We start from the raw sequence: 25699 nt of genomic DNA, 5'->3' as shown, positions 1-25699 counted from the left end.
GGTCTCGCGCGCCCTGCCGTGTACTCCCTGGAAGTTGCGCGCGGGACGCTCCGCGGCGCGCACTCACCTGCCGGGAGGGCACTGCGCGCCTTTCCCGCCGCCCCGGCGCGTGAGCCCCTCGCCCGCCCGCTCTGCCGCGAGTTCGCTCCCGCCTGGCCGTGCCGAGACTGCCGAGGGGTCGTCCCGCTGTTGCTACCGCTGCTGCCCCCACTACGTCAGCCGTGGCGCCCCGCTCCCGCTGGCTTTACCCGGTCCCCGCTACCCCGTGTGAAGCGCGCGCGTCGTGTGCAAAAGCCCGCAGGGAAGGGGGAGGGGCAGCTGGCGGTAAAGGGCCCCGGCATTGACCCCTAGAACCCCGTCCCCTGCGCCCCCGGGGCCCAAGGAGCCCACCTGGCCTGCGACACAAAGCCTAACCGCTCCCCTCCGCCCCCGCTCTGCTGCTTGGTGTTTCCGAGTTGGGACTAGTCTGCGCCGCCTTCCCCGGCTCGGCGCGGGGTGTGTCCCACCGAGAAGTTCTCGGGCCCCGCCTTGTAGAACTCCGCTGTGGGTCCCCTGAGAGCAGAAGTGTGGCTCCTAAACTCAGAATAAGGGCTCCGAGGCTGGGGTTGTGGCTTGCCCTCAGGAAACCACTGATCGGTTTCCACTCTCAGGCTGCAGACGCCCGAGACCCCCATGTTCTTCCGCTCAGGCCAGGGGGCTCCTGCGGGCGGGGTATGCCTGCCCTCAGGCTGGGGCGGCAGCCCTCCTTAAGACTGGTTGGCACTGACTAATGCATCCTCGCCACTAAAGCAGCGCCGGTTCCTCCCGTCTTGCGCGCTCGGATTAGATCTGGGGTGGCCGTCTTTATCTCCACCGCTGCACAGAGCAGGGTCGCGCTTCAGCAGCAGTCGCCATCTAGACAGAGCTGACACCACTACCCACACCATCCTTTCTCCACTGCCCCGCAGCAGTTCCCAGGAGCCCCAGGACGGTGCCATGCGTAGTGTTCCGCCGGTGGAAGCCGGCCGGCCCTTCCTGCCGGCTTGATGCCCCCATCCAGTTGAAGCTTCGCCGTCCCCCGGCGGTTGGGTGGGAGGAGGGGCAGGGGCCTCTGATAGGCCCTCTACCTAAAAAGAGCTTTGGGCTGGGGACCTCCCTGGCCAGTCACCCCATCATCAAGGGGCCTGGGGACCTTAGCTTGGCTATGGCCCTTCACAGAGACAAGAGACTAGGGTGTGAGCCCCTATCCCACACCCCTGGGGACAAGGAGGGGCTCCTTCAGTGTCTCCCCGACAGGAGTCATCTTGTTAGGAAACTAAGTGCAAGGAGCGAGGATGGCAGCGGCATGCCTGCCTAGATTGGGTCCCCACTGAGTACCTTTCCACCTGCTCTGGACTGAGTGTGGACAACTTTTACCGCAGGCTTCCTGGTTTTCCTGTATACTCTTAGAACCAGCAAGCTCAGCGTTACCTGGAGAAGGTGTTAGAATGCAGGTTCCAGGTCCCCGCATCAGACCAACTGAATCAGAATCTCTGGATGTAGACCCTAGGAATCGACATATTTACAGATTCTCAGGGAATTTTCCGCACAGTAAAGTCTGAGGACCTCTACATAAGCTTTTATCATCTCAGACATATACTCACCTGATCTCCCCACTAGATTTTAAGCTCCTTGAGAGCCGGGATGTATTTTATACTTCTATTACAATTTAGTTTAGCTCTGAGCACCTACTGAGCACTTAGTTAAAAGCCTGTGAATTGGATTGAAATAAAGAAGTACATAAATATAGGGCTGGTCACTTAGTCAGATGAGAGTAAGTGAGGCAGGTGCAGCTCACAGGGGTTTCTTGCTGGGCCATCTCAGTCGTGTTGTAGTTTCAAGCTGCCCTGTGCTCAGATTAATCTTATAATTTATTTGAAGGCAAAACATTTATGCTTTAAAAAAGTGTGTCATCTATGTCCCTCTCGTTCCCTTTAATGCAAAGCACATTGTAAATTCTCAATATGTGGAGATTTGAAAATTGGATCCAGACACATATATTCATTTTATAAAAACTTTTATGCCAAATTTCCCTTAAATTAATACTTTTCTAGGATGCATTTTAATTGATTTGCAAGAATTTGACTAATTAGTTAAGACTTTGATATACTGAAAAACTGCTCCACTTGTATTCTATTCACAGATCCCCAGAAGGTCCTCTGCTCATGACCTAGCAAGTTGCAGACCTCAACAATTTTATTCTAAAGATGTAGATTCCCCTGTAAAGAAAAAAAATGTTTCCTGCCATTCCAGTTCTACAAGGATCAAGCCATTAGCTACTACAGTCGGCCACTGAGGAGAATTCAGGATGGAGAAAAAATAAGAAGTATTCTGGGCTTTGGATATACTGGCCCCTAGGTAGTTAAGATGCACATGTAATGAAAATTTTTAATGATGCCGGATTCTTGCATCTTCCCTTACATAGGAAAGCACTAAAATCATTAACTTGAGATGTCTGTTTTTTGTGATTAGCAGACTACATATTTTTCTCAGCAAAAAAAAATTCATATATATCCTGGTTCCTCCCTTACCTCTTCGGAGCAGCTGCTTAGTAAGGACCCCAAATAAAACATAACTCACAACTTTTGTGTTGTGCATTTTTATCTTGGTCAACACCTACATTCCACAATGAATCTGATTCTGTAGGTCTGGGGAGGGGGTCTGGGAACCTATATTGTTTAAACTTCTGAGTTGAATGCTATTGTGAAATTATTGTTCATTTTTTATGGTATAAATGCTTATGATTTTGAAAAGAACCTTTATCTAAAGTATTGAAGGATAAAAGGGCATGATATCTGGGATTTGCCTTAAAATAATCCCAGTGTGGGGAGGGAGTAATGATGGAGAAGAAACAAGTGTCTGTAACTGTTGAAACTGAGTGATGAGTATGGAGGGTATGTTCTAATATTCCCTCTACTTTTCCATAAGTTTGAAATTTCCCAGAATTAAAGGTTTAAGGGAAAATAACCCTCTGGTGATTCTAAAGCAGCAGCCTATGGAACCATATTCAAGGTTCATGGACTAACCCTCTGCAACCAGTTTCCTTACAGCATGATCTTAAAAGAAACTTGTTGATCAAGAACGCTTCATACCACCCGTAAGTGTTCTGGTTTGTGTGGCAAAGTAGAGATTCCCTTATCTGCAAAGAACGGGTATCTCCCTGGAATTCAAATTTCTGACTACAGAGCCTTGACTGCCCTCCCTCCTCCCTCTGATAAGTGACAAGATAGTGGATGGACATGCCTATCTCACATGTGATCAGTAACCCGGAGAAGAAATCTGGAGCCAGAATGTGGACAGGTTGTAATCCTGATTCTTGTGATTTCAAGGTGATGAAAGCTTCTAACTTTCCGGCCTCAAATTCCTTCAGTCTTCTATAGGAGGATAATTTAGGACTATGAAGAAAAGCAAGTGTGCGATTGTTAAAAAAAGGATAGTGGTGGGACTTCCCTGGTGGTCCAGTAGAAAAACAGAAAAAAGGACAGTGGCTACCTCCAAGCAGGAGGAGGGAGACACGTGATGCGTTTCTTGGGTTTGATAAAGTTCTTTTCCTTTTCCTTTTTCTTTTTTGGCTGCACTGTGCAGCATGAGGGATATTAGTTCCCCAACCAGGGATCAAACCCGTGTCCCCTGCAGTGGAAGCGCGGAGTCTTAACCACTGGACTGCCAGGGAAGTCCCTATTATTATTATTTTTTTTTTAGTTGAAGTATAATTGGTTTACAGTGTTTAGGATGTACAGCAAAGTGATTCAGTTAAACATATAATGTTCCTTTTCTTGACCTGCTAAGTAACAGCACAGGATTTCACTATACAGTAGTTTATTTAACTCTAAAATTAGTTCTGTGCACTTGTGTGTATGTAATATGTTACACAATTTTTTTAAAAAAATTTAAGCTTCAGAATTTAAGGACTAGAAATGAAAACAAAATCTGATTACCTGAAATTCAAAGTTAAGGACTGAGTTAGCCTTGGAAAAACTCCCAGAAGTGAAAATGGACAGAGGTGTGAGGGTTTAAAACATTTTTGTAAAGTGAATTCCATAGAATGCTAGTTCTGGAGGATGTCATGTGAATGAATGAGTTGGGAAATGCTGGGTTATATAGTCAATCCACCAAGAAATATTAAGAGCTTTGAAGATCAGATGGTATTCCAAATACCGTGAACTCGATGGACCAGTAATTTGGCTAAAGTTAAACAGCTTTCATTATGGCAGGACTGCTCAGAGCCCTTAAGTTGCTACTGAGTTCTGAATGTCGAAAAGTTGGGACAGACTCTGCAGTGTTCCTCAGATTTCTAAATCCGAGGTGTCTCAGACCCAATTAACGCACCACCTCAGGTTCGCTCAGCTGCACCTCTCTCCTAGCCCCTTGGCCCCTTGTTCGTGGAGAGCCTGGATGCTACTTCAGCCGCGGTCATCGCCTCATCCGCTAGCACGGGTGGCTGTCTTGGCCTTCCCTGGAGTAAATCTGGGCTCCAGCAGAGCCTCCATGGCGACCACTGCGGCGGGGGCAGCAGTAGCTCTAGCACCCCTGCCGTTAGCCCTGACAGGTTTTTGTTTTGGTTTTTTTTCTTTTTTGTAATGTGAGTGTCCGACTTGAGCTTTGACTGCCATCCATTTCAAAAGAGGCAACCACTTCAGGGCTATCTCTAATAAACACCTCGCCAGCCACAGCACTAGATAGAGAGCCAGGCCGTATCTCCCCACTGAGGCTCCTTTGTTTTGGAGATCTTAGTTGATTTTGCTAACTGACCATTTGAGCCATTCGCTTTTTTTCCACTTCCCACGCTTTAAATTCCCTCTCTTATGTTCTAAATTCACCAATAAAGAGTGAGCTTTTGACACCCTAGGCCCCCACCCTAGACCCCAATAAAAGCGGAACCCAGGCTCTTGCTCTCTCCCTCCCTCTCTCCACCCGTGAACTCACTGCGTGGCCCCAGGGATGCTATGTAATTTGCAGATCTTGTAAGTAATAAACCTTTATTTTTTCAGAATTTCCTGATGGTTAGTACTTAAGGGCATCTTGAAATCATAATAAGAACTACAAGGGCCAGTCTAACCACGACATTGGTTGCTGATAGGCTGAGACTGACACAAAACACGCACCCAACCCCACTGGCCCCCCGAGGCTCTGCTCCACCCACCACCTGCAGGGTCAGCTGACAGGTGCCTTCTAGCTTCCCCGGCAGCTGCCCAAAGGGCCAAGTGATGCAGTGGAAGAGCAAGGGCATTAACTCTCCGGGAGACAAACTCCAGTCCTGGGAGATGGGAGGTGGAAGAAGCCAGCAGACATGTCTCTCTTCTTCCCTCTGATGAACTGTTTGAGGCGGGTTGTTCTTTGTAGCCTGCTAGAAGCATCTCCCTTGGCTGAGCAAGCAGCCAGGGGTCTCCTGGTGGAGCTGTGGCCAGCTGGGTAACACGATACTTTGTATTTGCTTCCCTCCTTTCCTGACTTGCTTCCACTTCCCTTCACTCTGGCTGCCCTAGGAACGTAGCTGAACTAAAGTGTTTACTCTTTGCCTCAGGCTCTGTTTTCTGGAGAGCCAGGAAATAAGGCATTGAACCCTTTTCTGGAGGGTCCTCTCAGGGCCAGTTTTCCACATAGTTCTCACTGGGACATGCGGGGTTAAAGGACAACTTCTTCGGTGGGATAGAAACCTTGGCTTGCCGTCACTGCCTTCTTCCTGCTGCACTCTTCCTATCGGGCCTTCTGTCCGTCTACCCTGAACTGTCCTCTGAAAAAAGGCTGAATGAAACCCCAGCTCTTTTGGTAATAAAGGGAAGAAAGCGTTGTGCATTTATTGAAACAACATGGAACACGAACTCAGTCGCTGTCCCTTATGTCAGGAATAGACACTGAAATACAGCACCTTATCCTTTCCTGGGTCTGTGAGTGCTACGGAGCCCCTCCCACCAAGGAGAGGAAGTGGGTGGCTGTATCAACCTGGCTTCTTTCGCTTCTTTACAACAATCGTCCATCACACGATGACCAGGCATTATCATACAAAAGTTCCTTTACAAAAAGCACCAAATTGGCATACGTATACAAGTATATACAAAAATCACATTTTAAAAATGTACAAAATATTCCGTTTTGCACCAACGTAGAAAAGTATCCAGTGTGGTTGTTTCAAGCACGTTTCCAACTCTGGTTCATGACGCTGGACACAGCGGTGAGGTCCCGCTCCTGGTTCCTGCTCTCTGAGCAGAGAGAAGACACACCTCCCCATTGCCCCTCCGGGGGCCCTGACCCCTCCCACCCTGGGCCTGTCACCAAGGTAGCTGGGCCCATCCCCACCCTCCCCAGTCTCTCTGCATCTAGACGGTCTCTCCCTCATCCATCTCCTTACTGGTGTCCTGAAAAAAAAGACGAAGAAACACAAGGTGAGACAGGGCCTCAGGAGGATCCAGGGCTTACCAGGATGCAGTGACAAAATTATCAGACTCCAATTCCTGCCTAGCCTCTTCCGTTTAAAATTGCAATAGAATTTAGCTGCCTAAATGCTATGGATTTCAGATCCAATGCAAAAGACTCTAGAAGGCTACTCTGTGTTTTTTAGCTGGATTGGAATTTAGTTCCAATAATAACTTGAATTGAAAAATAATAACATTAGCAAACATGACGTTTCTATGTGCCAGACACTGTGTTAAATGATTACCTAATTTAGTCCTGATTACAGTCTAATCTTTTGAGGTCAGTACTGGTATACCGCCTTGCAAAGATGAGTACGTCAAGATTCAGAAAAGTCGTGAACTGCCCAAGAACACACCGCTAGTCCATGGTAAAGCTGTGATTCAGAACCCAGGCCCTTAACTGTACTCTGTCAGGTTGGGAAACTCAGATACCTATGGGGCCAGGTGACATGAATGGGTCAAGCAGGCAGGCTGACAGTGGTGGGGCTGGGCAAACTAGCAAATGGATGTCCCATCCAAAGGAGGCAACTGCTTCCCAGAGCCAGCTCTCTGAGACTAGGGAGAAGGGCAAGCCCAGCGTTGTTAGCTCTTTCCAAATTTTGACAGGGTGAAAATCCAAAGTCTTAGTTGAACTCTTCTTTTAAAAGAAAACAAAAACAAAACATCCTTTTAAAAAAATCTACTAATTTAAAAAATGTTGACAACTAATTTTTAAAATTTTGAACATTGGGCCAAGCCTGCCTTGTGGGTGCTCTCTTTTGCCTCTGTTACGCTGTGTCACTTTGTGTTTAGGAAGGTCATTTAGATGTAAAATGGGAGCTTTTTATTATGAATAGTTTGGGGGAGTTCTCTAAGAGTAAAGGGAACACGACTTTACCTTAACAGGTTTCAAAGCCCTACAGGGAACAAGAAACATCACCCCACCGTCAAGCACAGCACTTTGCACTCAGTAGGGATCTCATGTTGTCACTGAATGAACGAACGAATGAAAGGAGGGAGACGGATTTCTCACCTTCTTCCCTCCCCTCTGTGGACTCTTCCTCTTCCTGATTTTCTTCTTCAATAAACTCCTCCTCTTCCTCACCTGTGTGTGACAAAGAACAATTGCATTAGGTTGGGGCTGGTGTCTCAGAGGAGAGGCTCAAAGGAGATCCAGGCTGGAGACAGCAGCCGTTCCATAACCAGTCGGGGTCCAGCGGCCACGCGGTGACATCACTGGCCGAGGAGGTGATGGGCTTGTGTCCTCCTTCCCCAACCTCCTCCTTTCTTCCCACACCCTTCCAAGCGAGGGAGGCTCAAGACCTCCTTTTTCCAGTCGCAGCAGCAGCAGCAGCACCTGTCACTTGATCTGCCTGCGACTGGAGGGACCTTCGGGGAAGCACACTGTGTATCGCTGCACATTTCTCAGACAGGTCAACTTTACCTGGGGAAAATGGGACAAAAACGCCTTGATTCTCAGGGAGCAGAATCCTTATTCTGAAGGAATCTGCTCAGCCTTTGAAATCTGCTTGCCTAGCGCTCCTTCTTCAGTCTTCCGCATTCCTTAGCCTACAGAGGCGTGGAAGTGGGGCGTGAAGCCCTTCTGGGGCCATCTGCTCCTTAGGTGTCTGAAACTGAGCTTCAGACAGTGACTGTGCCGCAAGCTTTGTGCTCACTCTCCCATCCTGGGGTATCGCCTTCAAGCTCTACTCACAGGGAACGTGTCCCTTCCCCACCCCCTCTCTCAAGCCACTTCCTTAAGCCTTTGGGGGCCCTGAGGGGTCACTACAAACTCAGAGTATTTGTCAAGAGTATCTGGGGAGAGGCTTGAAAGAGTTAATTCCTCCAAACTGACAATTGGGATCTGTGCATAACCCAGGGAACGGTTTTGTGGTGGTTTAACCATTATCACAACTTACTACTCATAGCAGCATTTGCTGAGAACTTACTATGTGCCAAGTGCTTCCTTGTGCTAAGGACTGTACACGCACTGCCTCATAAAATCCCCAGAAGGCCCTCGGTGGAATCTGCGCGGGGTTACTTACTGGTATGTGGCCTCTGCAAGTCTCTCACCTTTCCTTGGTTTTATTGCCTCAGTTACAAAATGGAGATGACAAGAGAACTACCTCTTAAAGTTGTTGTATTAAACAACAAAATTCACGTCCAGGGCTCAGTGCCCCAGATATAGAAAGTGCTCGATAAATGGTAGCTGTGGGTACTCTCCCCATTTATCCATGAGGGCACGGAGGCTCAGGGAGATTACTGAAGGCAGTGCAGATAGTCACAATGTCGGACTGTTCACATAGTATGATCCACTCTTGAATATCTTAGCTTAGGGAGGGTGACGGTGGAGCAGATGCTCTACAGCAGTGGATACACCCGAGTCCGTTGACATCTCAGCTTTGGGATGCATTTTGTCCTTACCCAAGAATAGAGTATATTTGGGCTTCTAGGAACAGATTTAACACATCAGAGTCTGAAAGCTTGCAGGAGAGCAGATGCAGGAGGTGCCAAGAAGCTTTTCTCTTTCTCTTGCCAGCCCACTCACAGTTCTTCCCTGTTCCTGAACAACCTCTACCCCTCTTTCTTTCTCTCAGCAGATCATTGGAGCATCACCTCTCAGACAAATGCAACATTCAGCAGAATTGGATCCGCCCTCCCTTTCTTCATCGCTAACTAGCTATCTTTCAACTGTGTAACCTTGAGCAAACTATCAAAATCTTTGTTCTCCATCTGGTTGCCTCATTTTCTCTTATAATTTTTCCTTTATTATTGTTATGGTTATATTGTTACAATTATTATATGCATGTTATGGAAGAGTAATCACAAACAGAAGCAAGGACAGAATATAGATGAATTAAGGTACCTGAGCGTCCGCGATTATAGCAAGAAGCTAAAGCCAAGACTAGCTTTAGGCAATAACTAGTGTATGTCCAGCATCTTACAAAGGCTTCTGAAGCAATATCTTATTTCTTGCAACAGCATCATTCGGTGGTCATTGTCAGGAGGCCCATTTGTTACCTAAGTTTTTTTTTTTTAACATCTTTATTGGGGTATAATTGCTTTACAATGGTGTGTTAGTTTCTGCTTTATAACAAAGTGAATCAGTCATACATAAACATATGTTCCCATATGTCTTCCCTCTTGCGTCTCCCTCCCTCCCACCCTCCCTATCCCTGTTACCTAAGTTTAAAGTTAGGAAATGAAGCTCCTAACTTCAGAGGCGGAGGGAGCCTCCAAAAGGCCACACGGATGAGAAGTGGTAGAATCGGATTTGACCTTAGGTCTGCCTGACTCCAGTTGCCAAGCTCTTTCTATTGCCCCAGGTTCCTCCCTAACACAGAGCCATACATAATTAATTGAGCAACAATTATGTACCAGGCACTGTGGTGGGCTCTGGGCTCATCCAGAAGTTGGCTGTATGAATTTAACTGATATCTGGGCGTCTTTGCTAGTGTATCTGCCTCTATGTGGGGCTCAGTGGGAGGGAAGCTGATTTTGGGGGAAAATAGTCCCTTACCTGTCTCAAAGTCGATGGCCCTCAGGGTGTCTGCTATGTGCTCTAAGTCCAAAGTAAAGTAGTCCATGTTTTCAAAGCCCTGCTCTATCTTCCCCAGTTGGCAACCCTTGGACGCTTCCACAATGCTGTAGGGGAGAGAGAAAAAGGGGTGGGGTGGGAGCACAGTGAGATCTCTGGCCTCAGAGAAGGAAGGAGTTGTTTTAGCCCTAACTTATACCAGTGTGCCCACACCCAGGCCTTGCACCCAGTGACTCCCCCTGGAGGATGGAGTATTTCCTCTCCAGTCACAAGCAGAATGGATGGTCCAAGAAAGCAGGGGTGCAAAGGCCAGGAAAGCTATCCTGGGGTGAGACCCTCCCAGCAGACCTAATGCAAAGGAGGAGGCCCTCTGGACAGAAGTCAGAGGCCCTGAAGGGAGCTGGGGCCTTGGATCATAGCCCCGGAGAGACACTGACCTTCTGATGAGTTGCTTGGCACTCTGTGGGGGAAAAGAAAGAGCAAAGGGTTAGGACTGCAGAAAGGGTAGCCCCAGGAAATCAGCAAAACCAGTGACTGGGCTCTGCAGATGGGCACTTGGTGCCGTTCCCTAGCCCAGCTGTGACCTGCTCCTGAGTTTCAGCAGAACACAACTTGGATTTTCCCTCTGTCCATCGTCGGCACACATCTTGCTCATCATCCTAGGACCCTCCCGTTGTCCTGGCAGGAAGCTTGGATTCTAGGAGTATCAGTCTAAACCCTCTTAAACCCTGAAATCTTCAAGATGAGAATGATACCTAATCACCTTTTTATACCCAATGGATAGCACGAAGCCTGGCCCACAGTACGTGCTTAGGAAATTTGTATTGAACTTTACTCTTCCTTCACAAAATCTTATAGCTGATCTTTTTATGTCTCCCCCAAGAAGCTCTTCTAGGGTAGGGCTGTGTCTCGTTCATCTGTGTCTCCACCTCAGTGGCTGGCCTCTGGCAGGTGCTCAATTAATCGTCTCCACGTGGACACTGTATTTTGCCGCTTGCAAAGCCATTTCACAAACATCCTTTTATATGATCCTCATAAAATCAGTTAAGAGGAAAGAAGGTAGGAACTGTTACATGCTCATTTACAGATGAGAGACTGAGGCTTGGAGAGCATTAAATGACTTGCCCAAGGGCACATTCTTTGGTGATCAGGGATGAAGCACGACTTGACCCTCAGACAGGGCTGTGGAGCTGAAGTGCCCACACCCTCCCGGTCCTGCTCACCGAGAGGAAGATGGCCCCGCCAGGCTCGTCCAGGGACTGGATGGCTGTCTCCACCAGCTTGCTGGACTTCTCCAGTTGCTGCCGGTATTGCTGGATGAGGGCCTCGTGGAAGCTGAGCTTCTCCTCCTGCTCTCGCGTGACCCGCTGCAGCAGCTCACTCTTCTTCTCGTCCAGGATGGCGTACAGCACGTCGAACTTCCGGCTCAGCTCTTCCTTCACCTGGTGACTGTTCTCCTGGGGACAGAAATCTTGGAGTCACATCCTGCAGGCCCTCCATCCTATCCCCAATGCTTCTTTCTTGGGATGGGTGTGCTAGGAATAAAAAGTCTGAAGCTGGGGAGATTGACTGCACCCCCATTTCACAGAACACGAAATGAAGCCTTAGCAAGAAGACAGCTTTTGCTAAGGTTCCCCAGCCACTTAGCACACCAGTAACATTTGGAGGCTGGGGTCATGGAGAAAGCTACACCTTCCGTCAAAAGTAGAGACTCTGGGCTTCCCTGGTGGCGCAGTGGTTGAGAGTCCGCCTGCCGATGCAGGGGACGCGAGTTCGTGCCCCGGTCCGGGAAGATCCCACATGCCGCGGAGCGGCTGGGCCCGTGAGCCATGGCCGCTGAGCCTGCGCATCCGGAGCCTGTGCTCCACAACGGGAGAGGCCACAACAGTGAGAGGCCCGCGTACCGCAAAAAAAAAAAAAAAAAAAAAAAAGTAGAGACTCTAAGGTCAGATGGGATGATGTATGTGGGCCTCCCCAAGTCACAATCTTCCTCCCATTTTAGGACCAAGACCAGATTTGGGAAGCTCTGCATCATTTGGTCATCTGAGAGGTGGAGAAGCTGCTCCTCCCCTAGTGGCCTCCACATTGAGGCTTCCTTCTGTCCAACACTGATGCTAATCTTCGTTTCCTTACCTATAAAGAAGGTATAATAATAGCATCTCATCAGACTGGGGGCTCTACTATCCTCTGTCAGACTGGGAGCCCCTCCCAGTTATTACGTTGTTATGTTATTATGTTGTTATGGGTAATAACAACATCCCTCTTCCTTCCTTTAAACCTATCCTTCACACAACTCTTTTGTCCACCAGAAACGTAATGATCCCTTTCCCCCATCTCATTTCCAGGTCCCCACAAGGGGAGATGGAAAATCATGGGTGCTTTTGCAGGCATAGAAAAGTTGCCTTCTGCCTCTACAGCCTTGCTACTCAAAGTGTAGTCCATGGACTAGCAACTTGGGCAAATCCTGGGAGCTTGTTAGAAAAGCAGAATCTCATGCCTCATTCTAGACCTACTGAATCAGAACTTGAATTTGAACAAGATCCCAGGGTGGTTTGCGTGCACATTCAAGTTTGAGAAGCTTTAGTCTACAGCACACTGGAGAACAATGTTCTAAAAGCTACTAGTGCTGAACAAATGCTGGGAATTATTGGTGGGACACTGCCTGAAGTCAGGGACCTGGTCTGTCTTGCTCACCGCCACATCCTCAGCACCTCTGGCTGAGCCTGACACACAGCTGTCCTCAGGAAGCGTTTGTTGAATGGGTGGATGAATTGATTAGTCAGTCCCTCCCCCACCATCCCTGCTTGAACACCCCAGAGACCAAGCTGCACTGGGAGGCTTCGAACCCCCAGGCAGAGCTAGTCTTCCCCTCACCTTGGTCACTCGACAGGAGTCCTCCAGCTGAGTGATGATGGTCTGAACACGGTCATTCCCTGCTACCAGCATGGAGATACAGTTACTCAGCTCAGTCTAGACGGGAGGAAGGGGTGGGGGATCAGGAGAAGAGAGACAAAAATATTCTCAGGGCCTGCCCTCTGGGGCGTGGCAGCAAAACGGCACCCTCACTCCCCTCTCTGCTAGAAAGAGCCTCTTTCTGAGGTACAGCTCAGCTCCAGAGCAGAAAATATCAGAGAGATACTGCATCCCTCATTTTACAGATGAGGCCCAGAGAGGGGAAATGAGCTGCCCAAAATACACAGCAATGTGCTGGCAGAGGAGGGGCTTGTTTCTAGGAATGGAGGGATCCATAAAAGAAAGAGGTTGGAGAATTCTAGAAGAGAGAGATCAAGAGAAGAGTAGGAGGCAGGGAGGAAAGAGTATAGAAAGGGCAGCCATTGCTTACTGCATGTACAGCATGGCGGGGCTCCCACAGGCCCAGAGGCCCGGGGAGAGGACTCTCAGCTGCCTCCTGCTGCAGAGGGATCCAGGGAGAGGTGACCAGCACAGGAAGGGGTATCTGGGACCCAAACCACACTGGGTGGTAGAAGTCGTGGCCAGAGAGGGCCCTGGTGGCCTGGCCCTGGGACCTGCCCTCTCTCTTGGGGCCACACCCAGATGCTCTCAAGTGGCTCTAAGTATAACTCATGAGTTCAGCCACCTCCCCAGGGAAGGCAAGGGCTGCTGGCCCTGCAGGCAGGAAGTCCCTCCAGGGTGACTATTCCCGAAAGGCCAGCTCAGCAGATCTATAGGGATCAAATCCGCATCCTGAATCATATGTCCAGCAGGCTCGGGCTGGGGGTGGAAGTAGCTCAGGTCAGCACCTTTTGTCCCTGGAAGACACTCTGCAGTGGGGCCACCTCGCAGGCCTTGTGGACCCCAAACACCTTGCACATGGAGCACGTGGGCACCTCACACGTGAGGCAGTAGATGTTGATTTTCTCATCTTCGTGCTCCTTGCACATGGGGTGGTTGCCTTTCTGCAGGGGCCGACTGAAGTGGAGAAGAGTCATAAGTCACGAGGTGGGAGTCTCGAGTCCCTGTCTCCTCCCCCAGCCCCAGGAGGCCACCCCAGATCCATGACCCAAGCTCTCAGTGGTGGGCTGTCCCAAACCCTTTTCTTTCCATCCTCTGAGGACCCAGGACCAGGGAAGCCAATGACACCAAGACTAGGATTCAAAGTCCAGTGATGGAGTTGGCCCTAGGCCTTGCCAGTACAGGACATGGGAAGGATTGCAGAATCCCAGAGTCATTTTGAGACATTTTCAAGAAGAGGAAACTGGGCCCCAGAAAGGTGAATTGACTTGCCCAAGGTCACCCAGCAAGTCAGGGCATGGGAGGCTAGAGTTCATTTGCTCTAATTATAGTCCCCATGCTCTTGGGTACAGCAGGCTGGGCTCTGAGCGAAGCAATTTATATTCATGGCCTCATTGAATTCTATATTTAATCCACCAGACTGTAGTCTCCATCAAAGCCGGGAAACTTGCCTAGTCCCTTCACCCCCTGAATCTGCAGTGTACAGTGCCTGGAATGGAGAAGGTGGTAATTAAATACAGGTAGAAAGAATAAATCAGTAAGCATGCCAGGAAGGCGCCCCGAGGCTCTGAGACAGAGGCACTATGTGTGCCCCAAGTCACACAACTAGAACATGGGCAACGCAGGGCCATCCAATGGCCCAGCACAAGCCTTGATTTCCAGTCCGAGATTCTTTCCAGGATCCAGAATCGCTTCTTTCTGTTTCCCCCCCAAACACACACTCTTAGGATGACTTTCTCCCTTTGTCTCTCTCTCCTTTTAGGGCCTCTGGCATGTTTTCTGTGTTTCTCTCAGGGTCACTTCCTCCCCGAGATTCCATTTTTTGGGTCTAGGTCTTACTGCCCCAGCTAACTATACACTCATTTAGAGCCAAGAGCACATCTACACACCTCTGCTTTCCCAGCCCCTAACACAGCAGGCAGCTCAGAATGACTGTCCCCCATCATGTCGGTGCCTCCCCTCCAAAGAACCTTGCATGGCCGATCACACCCTGGGCATTTTTGTCCCCTCAGGGTCTTAAATAGGCCCCTTTCCAGACTTACCTTTTTGCATCTTTTAGCCCAGGGTCCCCCCATGCTGGCAGGGCTCTCCCTTTGCCACCTGTCTCTATCCCCTGGGAAGGGAGCTCTGGGGTGGCAGTAGGTGCAGAGGTGAGGCAAGATCCTGAGGGTCTGGTACTTGTGTCCTCTGTCATCCCAGTTGCCTATCCTCCCAGCCCCAGGCGCCAACATCGGGGTTCAAATCCAGATTGTTCTGCCACTTACTCATTGTGACCTTGGACAAATGATTTCACCTCTCTGAGCCTTGGTTTCATCCCAGAGCTACTGGGATCATGGCAGGAATTGTCTGTGCTGAATGTGCAGTGCCTGGCACAGAGCAGACCCTCAATAACTATCATCATCATTCAACTCTGTGGAAAGGCCTTGACAACATGCTCTTCCTAGGTCGACACTGGGTGGGCTACTATTCTGGTGCAATATTGATTTTATTATTATTATTGTCATGATCAACGATATCCTTGCATTTTTGTAGTGTTGAACTCTAGCTACATAAGAGGCAGTAGCGGTTAAGAATGTTCACTGGGCAGTCAGTCAGACAGGCTCCCTCTCAGCTTCACCACTTGCTAGCTGAGTGGCCTAGGACAAACCTCTGATCCTTTCAGAGCCTCCATTTCCTCATCAGAAAATGAGGGTAAGAATGGTTTACAGGATTACTGTGAGAATTAAACAGGGATAATGCACGGAAAATACTTAGTGCAGTGCCTGCACACAGTAGCTGCTCAATAAATATTTGATATCTTTAACATTTCCCATCAAAATCCTACATGACAGTCACAATAACAAATCTTACTGTCCCTTTCTGGACACAGGGGAAACGGAGGCCCAAAGACTTACCCAGTATTCTACACTGCATGAGTAACAGAGAGTAGCAAACACAGTTCTCAGGTCAGAGCTTTCTCAGGCGAGGACTGGTCTGTCACCTTTTTGGGGGGCCAGACACTGCCTGTAGGCAGGCACTTGGTGAAGGTTTGGGACCACAAGGGCCATGAGGTCAGCAGCCTGGAAGTCTTGTCAGGATGTCCTGATTTGTAGAGATCTCCCTGGTAGCTGTGTCTCTCCCCAGTTTGAGGCCCAACACTGTACAACTTCGACCACGCACAAATTCTGCCTGAGAATGAGTGGCTATTTCACAAATAGGGAGACTTGGAGCTAGATGGACTGGGCCCAGTCCCAGCAATTCTACTTGTCAGCTGGGAAACCTTGGGTAATTGACTTCACCTCTTTGAGCCTAAACTTCCTCATCCATGAAACAGGGATGATGAAAGCCGTGCTGATCCATGGGATTGTCATGAAGCAGCAGCAGGAAGCATTCCCAGTGTCTCGCGCTGGTGTTATCACTATAGAGAAACTGGCTATGTTCTCACTGGGTGACTTCTCTGCTTATCAGGGCCACTTAGCTGGCTCCAGTGCCTCTCTCTCCCTCTTACATCTCATCTTTCCCCTGGTTTCTGTCTCAGTATCTTCCAGGAGGACAGCCTAACATCTGGATCCCCTCCCATTCACTGGGTGACACCAAAAGCCAGGGCTGCGGGATAAGGTGAGCCTCCGTTCCTGCCTGGGGAAGAGGGAGCTGGCTCTCTGGATTGGCTAGCATAGCTCTTCCAGCTAGGGGACTGGATCCTGAGCAGATGAAGGAGAATGGGGCCTTGGAGAGCTGGGCTCAGAGGATGAGCTGGGGAGAGGGGATGGCCTCGCAGCTGCAGGGTGAACTGACCTGCAGCACTCCTGCTTGTAGATATCAATGATGTTCTCCACCAGCAGATTCCTCTGCAGGCCGTACACTCCATGACGGTCCATGATCACTTCATGGCGGCAGGAGGGGCATCGGAAACGGCTTCCAGACATGGACACTGAGCCACCCCGGTTGGCCCAGTAGGGATTTGCAGCCTGCTGGTGACAAGGGCAGAGGTGAGGCCTGGGCTCCCTCCTCAACTCCTTCCCTTTCTGACCTCCGACTATCCTTCTCCCTGCTCACCCCAAGATGACTTAAAGCCCCCTATCCTGAAATGAGAGAACCAGCCTCCTTACACAGGGAGCACCTGAGAAGTAACCAAGCAATCAACAGGTTTGGAGGTCAGCAGACCTAGGCTCAAGTCACAGTAATTCTCTGAATGACTTCAGGCGAGCAACATTTTCTCTCCAAGCCTCAGTTTGCCTATTTATGAAGTGGGCATATAATTAGAGCCAGCTCCTAGGGCTGCTACTTTAAAGAAAAAACAGTGAGAGATCATTCTGTAAAGTGCTTCTGGGGAACTTTGAGGCCTGCCTCCCAACCAGGATGCACATCGCTCCCATTCTTTTCTTAGAGAGATGAAGTCCCTCCTGCACCACATTATAGAGGGAACAGCGTCAAAGGGGAAGATGCCTCTATGGCTCAGTGCCTCTCGGCCACCCTCCTCCTAAAACTCTGGGCACCCTGCCACTTTGGAGCTGGCTCCAGCCCCCAGGGTCTGGTTTCTCTCCCCTCTCCGCCTGTCTCTCCCACTTATCACTTGAGGCTTTTGGAATCCTGATTGGAGAGTCAACTGCGGTGCTCAGGACAGGGGTGGAGTAGCTACAGGCAGGGTGGGGAGGGGAAATGTACGTCATGGAGAAGGAATGGGGCAGCCAGAGCTGCTTCCCTACCCGCCTCGGCCCCTTCCAGAGGCCTCTGCAGGGGTTCACTTCAGAGGGGGGTAAAACAGCCCCAGTTTGGAAGGGTCCTGGGCTAAGAGAGAAGTTTTCTTTTAGTTTTCACTGCAGGAAAACTGAGTAGCTGCCTGAGGCCCCAGTTCTAGGCCATGCCCAGCACTGACCTGGAAGATGTCACAGGCACACTTCCGGCAGAGGTTGTGTTGACATGGCAAGATGACCACTGGCTTGGTAAACATCTCCAGGCAGATGGGGCAGATCAGCTGCTTCTCCAGGTTCTCCATGGGGTTCCCATCCTGGATCAGGCTTGACTTATAATCCATACTGTCAGGAGACGTGGGGACCCACCTGGCTGTCTCCTTCACCTGCCTCGCTCTAAGCAGATCTGGGGTCTTGCCTTTGTCACAGAATACCCGCCTGGAGCCTCTTTGCCTTCTTCTCCTGGAGCCCAAATTCTGCCTTGGTCTGTGGCCCCTCTGATATTTATAGCTGAACCCTGGTCACATGAGCCCCAGGAAAGGACCAGCTGAGAATTCCAACGCCAAGCGGCTGGCGAGGCTTGAGTTTCCTCCAGGCCCGAAAGACCAGCCTCTCAAATCACATGTAAGGATGAGCAATCGCTGTTCCCTTGGGACGGGGGTCGTAAACAAGAACAGCTTGTTCGTGGACAGGCTTGGGGCAGGACTGGGTACCCAGAGTTTCCTCCAAAAATTAGTCTCCTTCCACGGTAGGCTGGTAAGGAGGGAGTGGGCCACTGGGATTTGTGGGGTTAATAGCCGGTGCCCTCTCACTGACCTAAATCAGGTCTGTCCCCAGATGAGGCCCATCCCCAGCACAGCATGTTGCTAAAGACCTTGGTCCTGCCCCATCCCCGCCCCCCACCCCCACCCCCAACCCCACACACTCAGGCTAGCCCATCCCTCCATCCTTCCACCACTAATTCCACTTTTTTCTTTTTGGCCATACCGCATGCGAGATCTTAGTTCCCAAACCAGGGATTGAACCCGTACCCCCTGCAGTGGAAGCATGAAGTCTTAACCACTGGACCGCCAGGAAAGTCCCTAATTCCACTTTAATACTGAAAGGGCTCCCTTGAGACAGAGCCTAGTTCCCTCATTTTATAGATTTTGACACTGAGGTCTAAGAAAGAAAGGACCTTATTCAAAGTCATTTGGAAAGTAAGTGGCAAAGCCAGGAATCTTATTCATTCATCAGACATTTTCTGAGTACTAATTATACATCAGGTACCAAGGTGATAGATAAATGAGTAATCCTTTTCCCTGCCCTGAGATACTCACAGCCTAGGGAGGGAGACAGACAGAAATAAATATCACGTAGTGCCACGAAGCCCTACCTAACCACTTAGACATTATCCAGATGTTCCTGTCTGCTCTCTGCACAAATTTAAATTTTTCTCCACGTCCTTCTTGACCGTCGTCCATGTCAGCAGGTAGAAGTCATTAGAGCAGTTCCAACGGCTGTCTTTAAGGTAGAATGTCATGCAAAGGGACATTGGTATAAGGTGCTGGGGCAAGAGTGGGAGCAGTAACATCAGGCCTCAGGATGAGCCTAACAGGCTGTAGAACCTACAGGAGGAGTGTCCATGATCTCACGAAAGAGGGGCAGCAGGAGAGTGGGTTTGATGGCCTCAGCCTGGAGAGGAGTTGATGGTTGGAGCCCTGAGACGAGAGCTAGTGAGTAGTGAAGGCGTAAGAGCCAAACTCAGGAAGGGGAACGGGGAGGAGAAGAAGAAGGGCAATCAGTCACAGAAAGAGGAGGGGGCCTAGAGGACAAGGAGTGGGCAATTTCAAGGAGAGGGTAGTCCTCCCAAAATGTCAATGGCTGGTCTTAGCTGAGCACCTACTATATGCTGGGCACTGGGCTAAGCAATTCATACACATTATTTCATTTCATCATCTCAATAGCCAGCAACGTAAGTAAAATAACTTGTATGAAGTCACGCAGGTTGTAAGAAGGGGCCCTAGGACAAAACCCAGATATGCTTGACTCAGGAGTCCAAGCTCTTCAAGTCTCTACTGAACTGTAGGTCAACACTGCCAGGCCAGCCAGGGGCTGGAGGAGGATGAGAGTTGAAAAGAAGCCATCTTTTCCTCCTTGCTCAGTTTTGTTCAGGCGTAAGGTAGCACCGTTCTCCAGGAAGGAGGACCTTTTCACTGCCACAGGAGACGAAGGCTTCAGCCTATCGTGGAATCCCATTCTCTTTTGCCTAAGTGGCATAGTTATGGTCAAGGAGATCCAAGGGCTAGTGTAGGTGGGCTAAAGATAAAGGATTTCCTCCCTGATAAAAAGTAAAGTGCAAGAAGAAAGCTTCGTTCTTGCCTTTGAATGAGGTTATGAGAGGGTGAGGCAGCGATCTTGCAATCAAGAAGGGGCAAGTCTGAAAAGGAAATCAACTCCCTAGAATGGCAAAGACGAACTACAGAAAGCACTGGGGTCATTGATGCCGTCATTGTGCTGCCAGTCTACCCACCCCCAGAAGTGCCCTCTAAAATGTGAGATAACAAATGTCAGGACAGTGTAATTAAATCTGTTACTTGCAGCAGAGAGCACTCTATATCCATTCATGATTCCAACTCTTCTATGCCAATGATTCTCAAATCTCTAATTCCAGTTCAGACCCCTCTCTTCCTTAAGCTGAAGACGTGTTGGAGATCTCCACTGGGATGTCCCCATAGCACCTCAAACTCATCATACCCCAAACAGAACACACCATCTCCTCCCCACCTCCCCCCCAACCAAGCTCCTGCTTCCGTTTTCCTTGTCTCATGTCTCGGTGGACAGCACTCCCATCCAGCCATTTGCACAGACCAGAAAGCTGAGAGCCATCCTGGGGCTCCTCCTTCCTCCTTCCTGCACATCCAGTCAATCTCTGCATCAAACTTGGGTCCACCTTTACATCTCACTTGTCATCTTGCCAGCTGTGAGTCTGGCTCTCCCTCTGGGCTTAGAAGACTGAGGGCAAAGACCGTCTCTATTTGTCTCTGTACCTCCAGCACCTGGCACGTAGTAGGCACAAAGAAATGTTTCTTAAATGGGTGGATGAGTGAATGAGCAAATTAAACATAGAAGCAGCAGGGTTACTGTCAGACTTGGGGGAGATTGAGGTAGTTGAGCGAGTTTTTTTCTTAGCTGAGATGGTACAGACAGTGCAGCTGGGTGTTGGGGTTGATGGCATAAATCCTAAAGCCTTGGGAAGGAGAGGGACACTCCTACCTTTGAGTTGGGAGGATGAGAGAGAGGAAAGGATGGAGGTTAGAATTAGCGGTGTTGGGAGATGGAGAGAAATGTGCTCATGTTGATAACCTCCGTCAGTCAAGAGAGAGTTGAGGTCACCTTCTGAGGCTGAGGCTGGGAGAAGAGGAGCCTGAGTGTGTGAAGCATAGGAGGAAGTGCCCTAGAGAGGGGTGGAAGAACTGTCTGTGGGCAGAAGAGCCTCACTGACGTCTGTCAACACGGATTTGCCATTTCAGAGGAGCCATTCACGTGGCTCTGTTGACTTTCTCTAGCCACACTTGGCAGTTCAGGTGCAAAAGCCACGCAAATAGACAGTGGGATCGACTCCAGCCTGGGAGCTGGCAAGGCCAGCACTGTTGAAAGTCAAGGGGTGAGAAAAGGAAATTCTCACATAGGCCATGCTGGGCAGCAAAACATGTCTTGTCATTTAATCTTCACAACAGCCCTGCAAGAGAGATATTTTGATCTTTGTTTTTCCCAGGAAGAAATGAGATTCAGAGAGTTAATTGGCTTGGCCAGAGTCACACAGCCGCAAGTAGGAGAGCTGAGCTGGGGTTCACATCCAAGGTAGCCTGACTCCTAAACCTGTGCTCCTCACACTGAAACATTTATTTAGTGCTTATTGCACGCCAGGCACTGTACTAAGCCCTTTCCATCCATCCCGCTCTCTTTTTTTTTTTTTTTTTTTTTTTTACTTTTTGGCCAGGCCGTTCGGCATGCAGGGATCTTAGTTCCCCGACCAGGGATCGAACCCGTGCCCCCTGCAGTGAAAGTGTCCAGTCTTAACTGCTGGACTGCCAGGGAAGTCCTTCCATCCTTCCCTCTTGTTCAGTCTTCAAAATAACTCAGTGAGGCAGGGATCATGATTTTCCCTGTTTTGCAGCTGAGTTATAGAGGCTCAGGGCAGTTAAGTCACTTGGCCAAAGTCCCCCAGCCAGTGAGTGGCGGAGCCAGCATCAGAAGCAGGAAGTTATAAAACGGTATCCTTACCAGTTCTTAGAACATGCTGTGAAGCTATGGACTGACAGACGAAGACAAACGTGGACTATCAGTGGCGCATCTGAGCCCAGAGCGCTTAACTACCACATTTTACTGCTTCGCTCTTTGCAAGTCCCCACGCATCTTCATTTTTACTGTTTATTAATGAGAATCCCAAACATAGAAAAGTAGAGAGAATGCTATAATGAACTCATGGGACCAAACCCAGATTCAATTCTTTTCAACATGTCCCCAGTCTTACTTCATCTATACCCCAACAAACTTCTATTTTCTAGAATATTTTAAAGCCAATCTTAGTCATCGAGTCATGTCATCCATAAGTACTTTGGTAAGCATTTCTAACTGATAAGGATTTTTTTTACATAATCACATGCCATTATCATAGCAAAAATAACAAAACTGTCTTAATATTATCTAAATCCCAGACCACTCTCAGAGGCTGCTGATTGTCTCGAATGTCTTTTTTTAAAATAAATTTTATTTATTTTTGGCTGCATTGGGTCTTCGCTGCTGCACGCGGGCTTTCTCTAGTTGCAGCGAGCGGAGGCTACTCTTCGTTGCAGTGTGTGGGCTTCTCATGGCAGTGTCTTGTTGCGGAGCACGGGCTCTAGGCTCACAGGCTTCAGCAGTTGTAGTACGCGGGCTCAGTAGTTGTGGCTCACAGTCTCTAGAGAGCAGGCCCAATAGTTGTGGCGCACAGGCTTAATTGCTCCGCGGCATTTGGGATCTTCCCGGACGCGGCATTTGGGATCTTCCCTCAAACCTGTGTCCCCTGCACTGGCAGGCAGATTCTTAACCACTGCGCCACGAGGGAAGCCCTCAAATGTCTTTTTAGTTAATTTGTCAAATCAGATCCAAATAAGGTTTTACACGTAGCATTTTGCTGGGGTTTTTTCTCATTAATCTCTTTTAATCTATAACAATCCCCTTCCCTACCATTCTTTATGCCACTGATTTGTCCGAGAATGATCATGGCTATTATGATTCTCTTTTTGACATATCAGGAACTGAAGTTCAGAGAGGTTAAGTGATTTATGGAAAGTCACCCAGCTAAGAGACAGACTTCTCATTTGGGACTGCCCCCAAAGTCTGTTACTAGTAGGAGGAGATTTAGTGCCAGAGGGGGGTCCCAGCTGAGTAGCCATCAGGCAAAGCAGCAGGGAGAATGGTTTGGGCCTGACAAGGAGAAGGTAAAGATGGAAGGTGATAGCAATTCTAACACTATTTTTGACTGATTCAGTTCTCCCAAGGGGCTGGGCATCTACTCAGAGCTCCATGGCACTATTTCATTCAGTCCTAGTCACAACCACGAGTAGGTCATACTTATCGCCGTTTTACAGATGAGGAAACTGAGGCACAGCTTGGCATATGGAGTTGCCCCAAGTCCCACAGCTAGTGTTGGCAGATCTGGAATAGGCCAATTTAACCCCAAAGTCTGTGCTGTTTTTGATTGTCACTGGAGAGGGGACTTTTCAGAAACCTGAGATTTTGAGGCCTCTTGGTTGGGGCAGAGAACCCTGGCCTGGGGCCCAGACACCTGGGCTCCATGTCCAGCTTTGTCAGAGACAAGCAATGTGATGCCCAGTAAGCCACACCCACCTCCAGTGTCTTCATCTGCCAAGTGGAGCGAGCATAAGAGATGATCCCTGAAGGTCTTTGCCCCTCCCCAGTGGCAGGGTTCTCAGAGGAACTCTTCCCAGGATGGAAGGCCCGGGGGCAGTGATGCTGGGAAGGAACCACTCTCCACCTCCCCTTTCATGTCCACATAGCTCCGGCTTGCTTAGATGTTTTCTTGGTGCGTCATAGAGCAGATCCTTTCCACGGGTGTGGTGTGTGCTGTTCTCCCTGCAGCCCCCATGACCTTCCCTGGAGGGCTGGGCCTGCCCCGCCTGTTCCTCTGGATTTCCCCTTGAGCCTCCTTCGTTCCTGGAGTACCCTCAGAAAGGGTGTGGGATGGGCACTGTTTTTCTTATGGTTTGAGATCCCTGTCACATGCTTTGATGTCATCCTCATTGAAGAATCATCCCAAATCACAGGATCAAACAGATAGGTCACTGGATACAAAGACTAAAGCCAGAGCAGTTGCCAGAGGCAGGTCCATGGGGTCTAGCTCATGATGCAGTGCCCCGGGTGCCAGGGCAAAGCCCACTGGGCCTGGAAGGGCAGCAGAGCATCTCAGGATCTCACCACTCAGGGCTGGAAGCCCTATAGGCCTCTTCCCCCTATGCCCAGATCCAGATGACCACTGGGGGCAGCTACAAGGGCTCTGGGGAGTGGATGGCGTTTAGAGAAAGGGACTGCCCCAGCGACAGGGAACATGAGTTGCGAATAAGGTCTGGAGGGGGCGCTACATAAATGATCCTGAACTAAAGTATCAAAAGTGCTTTATAAACAATGAGATGCAATAAACCCTTACTATAAGGCCCCGAGAGTGCAGAGCAACAAGGAAGAGGCTGCCAGGCACTAATGGATCTGGGTTCAAGTTTAGGCTCCTCTACGTTTCAGTTCTGTTACTTTGAGCGGATTATTTAACTCTGTGCCTCAGTTTTCTCATCTGTAAAATGAGAGCTAGGTAGAGTAAAGATATCTCTGGGTCTTTCCAGCCTGGAAAGTCTAGGGTTCTGGGTGACTGCTGCCAACACTCTACCCCTTGCTGAAAATTCATGGTGCAGAGGAGGGACTCAATTTGCCCAGGCACATGGCACATATCTGGCAAGTGACAGACACTCAGCAAACGTTGTTGCCAATGTTTTCTGTCAGGAGACTGATACTGGTTGGCACTCACTGAACAGTTACTACAGATGACCCCATGCATGGTCTGTGTGTTACCTGTTGCTGCACAACTTATTTTCACAAAACTTAGCAACTTAAAACAATAATAAACATTTATTATCTCATACAGTTTCTGTGGGTCAGGAATTCCAGAGCAGCTCTTTATTAACTTCTGAGGTCAGTACTATCGTCATGTGGTTCCAGCTCGTTGTCTCTAATGAGGTTGTAGTGAAGATGTTGGCTGGGGGTACAGTTCAGTTTATCTTAAGGCTTGACTGGAGCTGGAGGATCCACTTCCAAGATGGCTTATTCACATGGTTGGCAAGTTTGTGGGAGGTGTCAGTTCCCCAGCAATTGTATCTCTCCCCAGGGCTGCTTGAGCATCCTCGTAGCATGGTGTCTGGCTTCCCCCGCAGAGAGATTGACCTAAAAGAGCAAGACAGAAGTTGCCCCCAGCAAAGCCCATTAACAATTCCCAGGAAATACAAATTGAATCTGGGTAATAAAATAGTGTCTAACCTTTTTCTTCCCCCTTTGTGTTTAGTCTAGTTTCACTTGCTCATACGGTACCGCACGCAGACGCCTTGCACCTGGCACTTCAGACCAAAGCTCCTAGTGCAAAATGGCTGCGCTCAACACTTCAGCTCGATGGGCTCGAAGCGCTGCACACGACACTGCAATTCAAGATGGTAGTGGTGGGCCATGTGCAGGGGTGCTGCGCCCAGCACTGTGATCTGGACCTATGAGCAGCACAGCTGCGCCTCTTCCACAAGAGCTCTGCCTCTACTCCCTGCGGACAAGAACCCTGTAAAGCAGCCCTGCTAATGGCCTTTTGAGGAGAGCGTGTGCTCTAGAACATGAGCTCACACCTCTCTATTCCTCAATTAAAGAATAAAGCTTTCATTTGCTTCTGAACCAAACTCGTTCTATTGGCTTGAACTACATTGGGGCTGAACGAACCTTGTTAGGGACCAACTTGGGATGGTCAGTAACAAAATTTTGGCATCCAGGATGGGGCACTCCGTGCCCTTTTAACCTGCACCTATCCACAAGGCTCTGAA

General features: G+C 49.3%; 1 protein-coding gene across 2 annotated transcripts; it reads right to left on the bottom strand.

Annotated features, from left to right (window-relative positions):
- Positions 1 to 5039: 5039 nt before the first annotated feature.
- On the bottom strand, positions 5040 to 18053 carry TRIM63 (tripartite motif containing 63). 2 transcript variants are annotated; one of them, XM_082676356.1, is made up of 9 exons: positions 17777 to 18053; positions 16696 to 16871; positions 13710 to 13878; positions 12823 to 12918; positions 11172 to 11405; positions 10386 to 10408; positions 9931 to 10055; positions 7444 to 7515; positions 5040 to 6374 (listed from the first exon to the last, which is right to left on the bottom strand). In XM_082676356.1, the coding sequence occupies exons 1-9, from the start codon at positions 17933 to 17935 to the stop codon at positions 6364 to 6366; spliced, it is 1065 nt and encodes a 354-aa protein (XP_082532482.1). In that variant the 5' UTR covers positions 17936 to 18053; the 3' UTR covers positions 5040 to 6363. The 2 variants fall into 2 exon arrangements, with proteins under 2 accessions (XP_082532482.1, XP_082532483.1); XM_082676357.1 differs by having other exon boundaries at positions 16696 to 16868.
- Between the last annotated feature and the right edge of the window lie 7646 nt (positions 18054 to 25699).

This window comes from Grampus griseus, assembly GCF_964374135.1.
Source record: "Grampus griseus genome assembly, chromosome: 1".
Lineage (NCBI taxonomy): Eukaryota > Metazoa > Chordata > Mammalia > Artiodactyla > Delphinidae > Grampus > Grampus griseus.
Note: the sequence above shows the minus strand (reverse complement) of the source record. Positions and strands in the feature narration are given on the sequence as shown.

Coding starts and splice junctions, on each gene's coding strand:
- TRIM63 (XM_082676356.1), bottom strand. CDS start 17,935: ATGGATTATAAGTCAAGCCTGATCCAGGATGGGAACCCCATGGAGAAC. Junction 16,872..17,776: donor GTGCCTGTGACATCTTCCAG/GTCAGTGCTGGG, acceptor CCTTGTCACCAG/CAGGCTGCAAATCCCTACTG. Junction 10,056..10,385: donor GCCAAGCAACTCATCAGAAG/GTCAGTGTCTCT, acceptor TCTCCCCTACAG/CATTGTGGAAGCGTCCAAGG.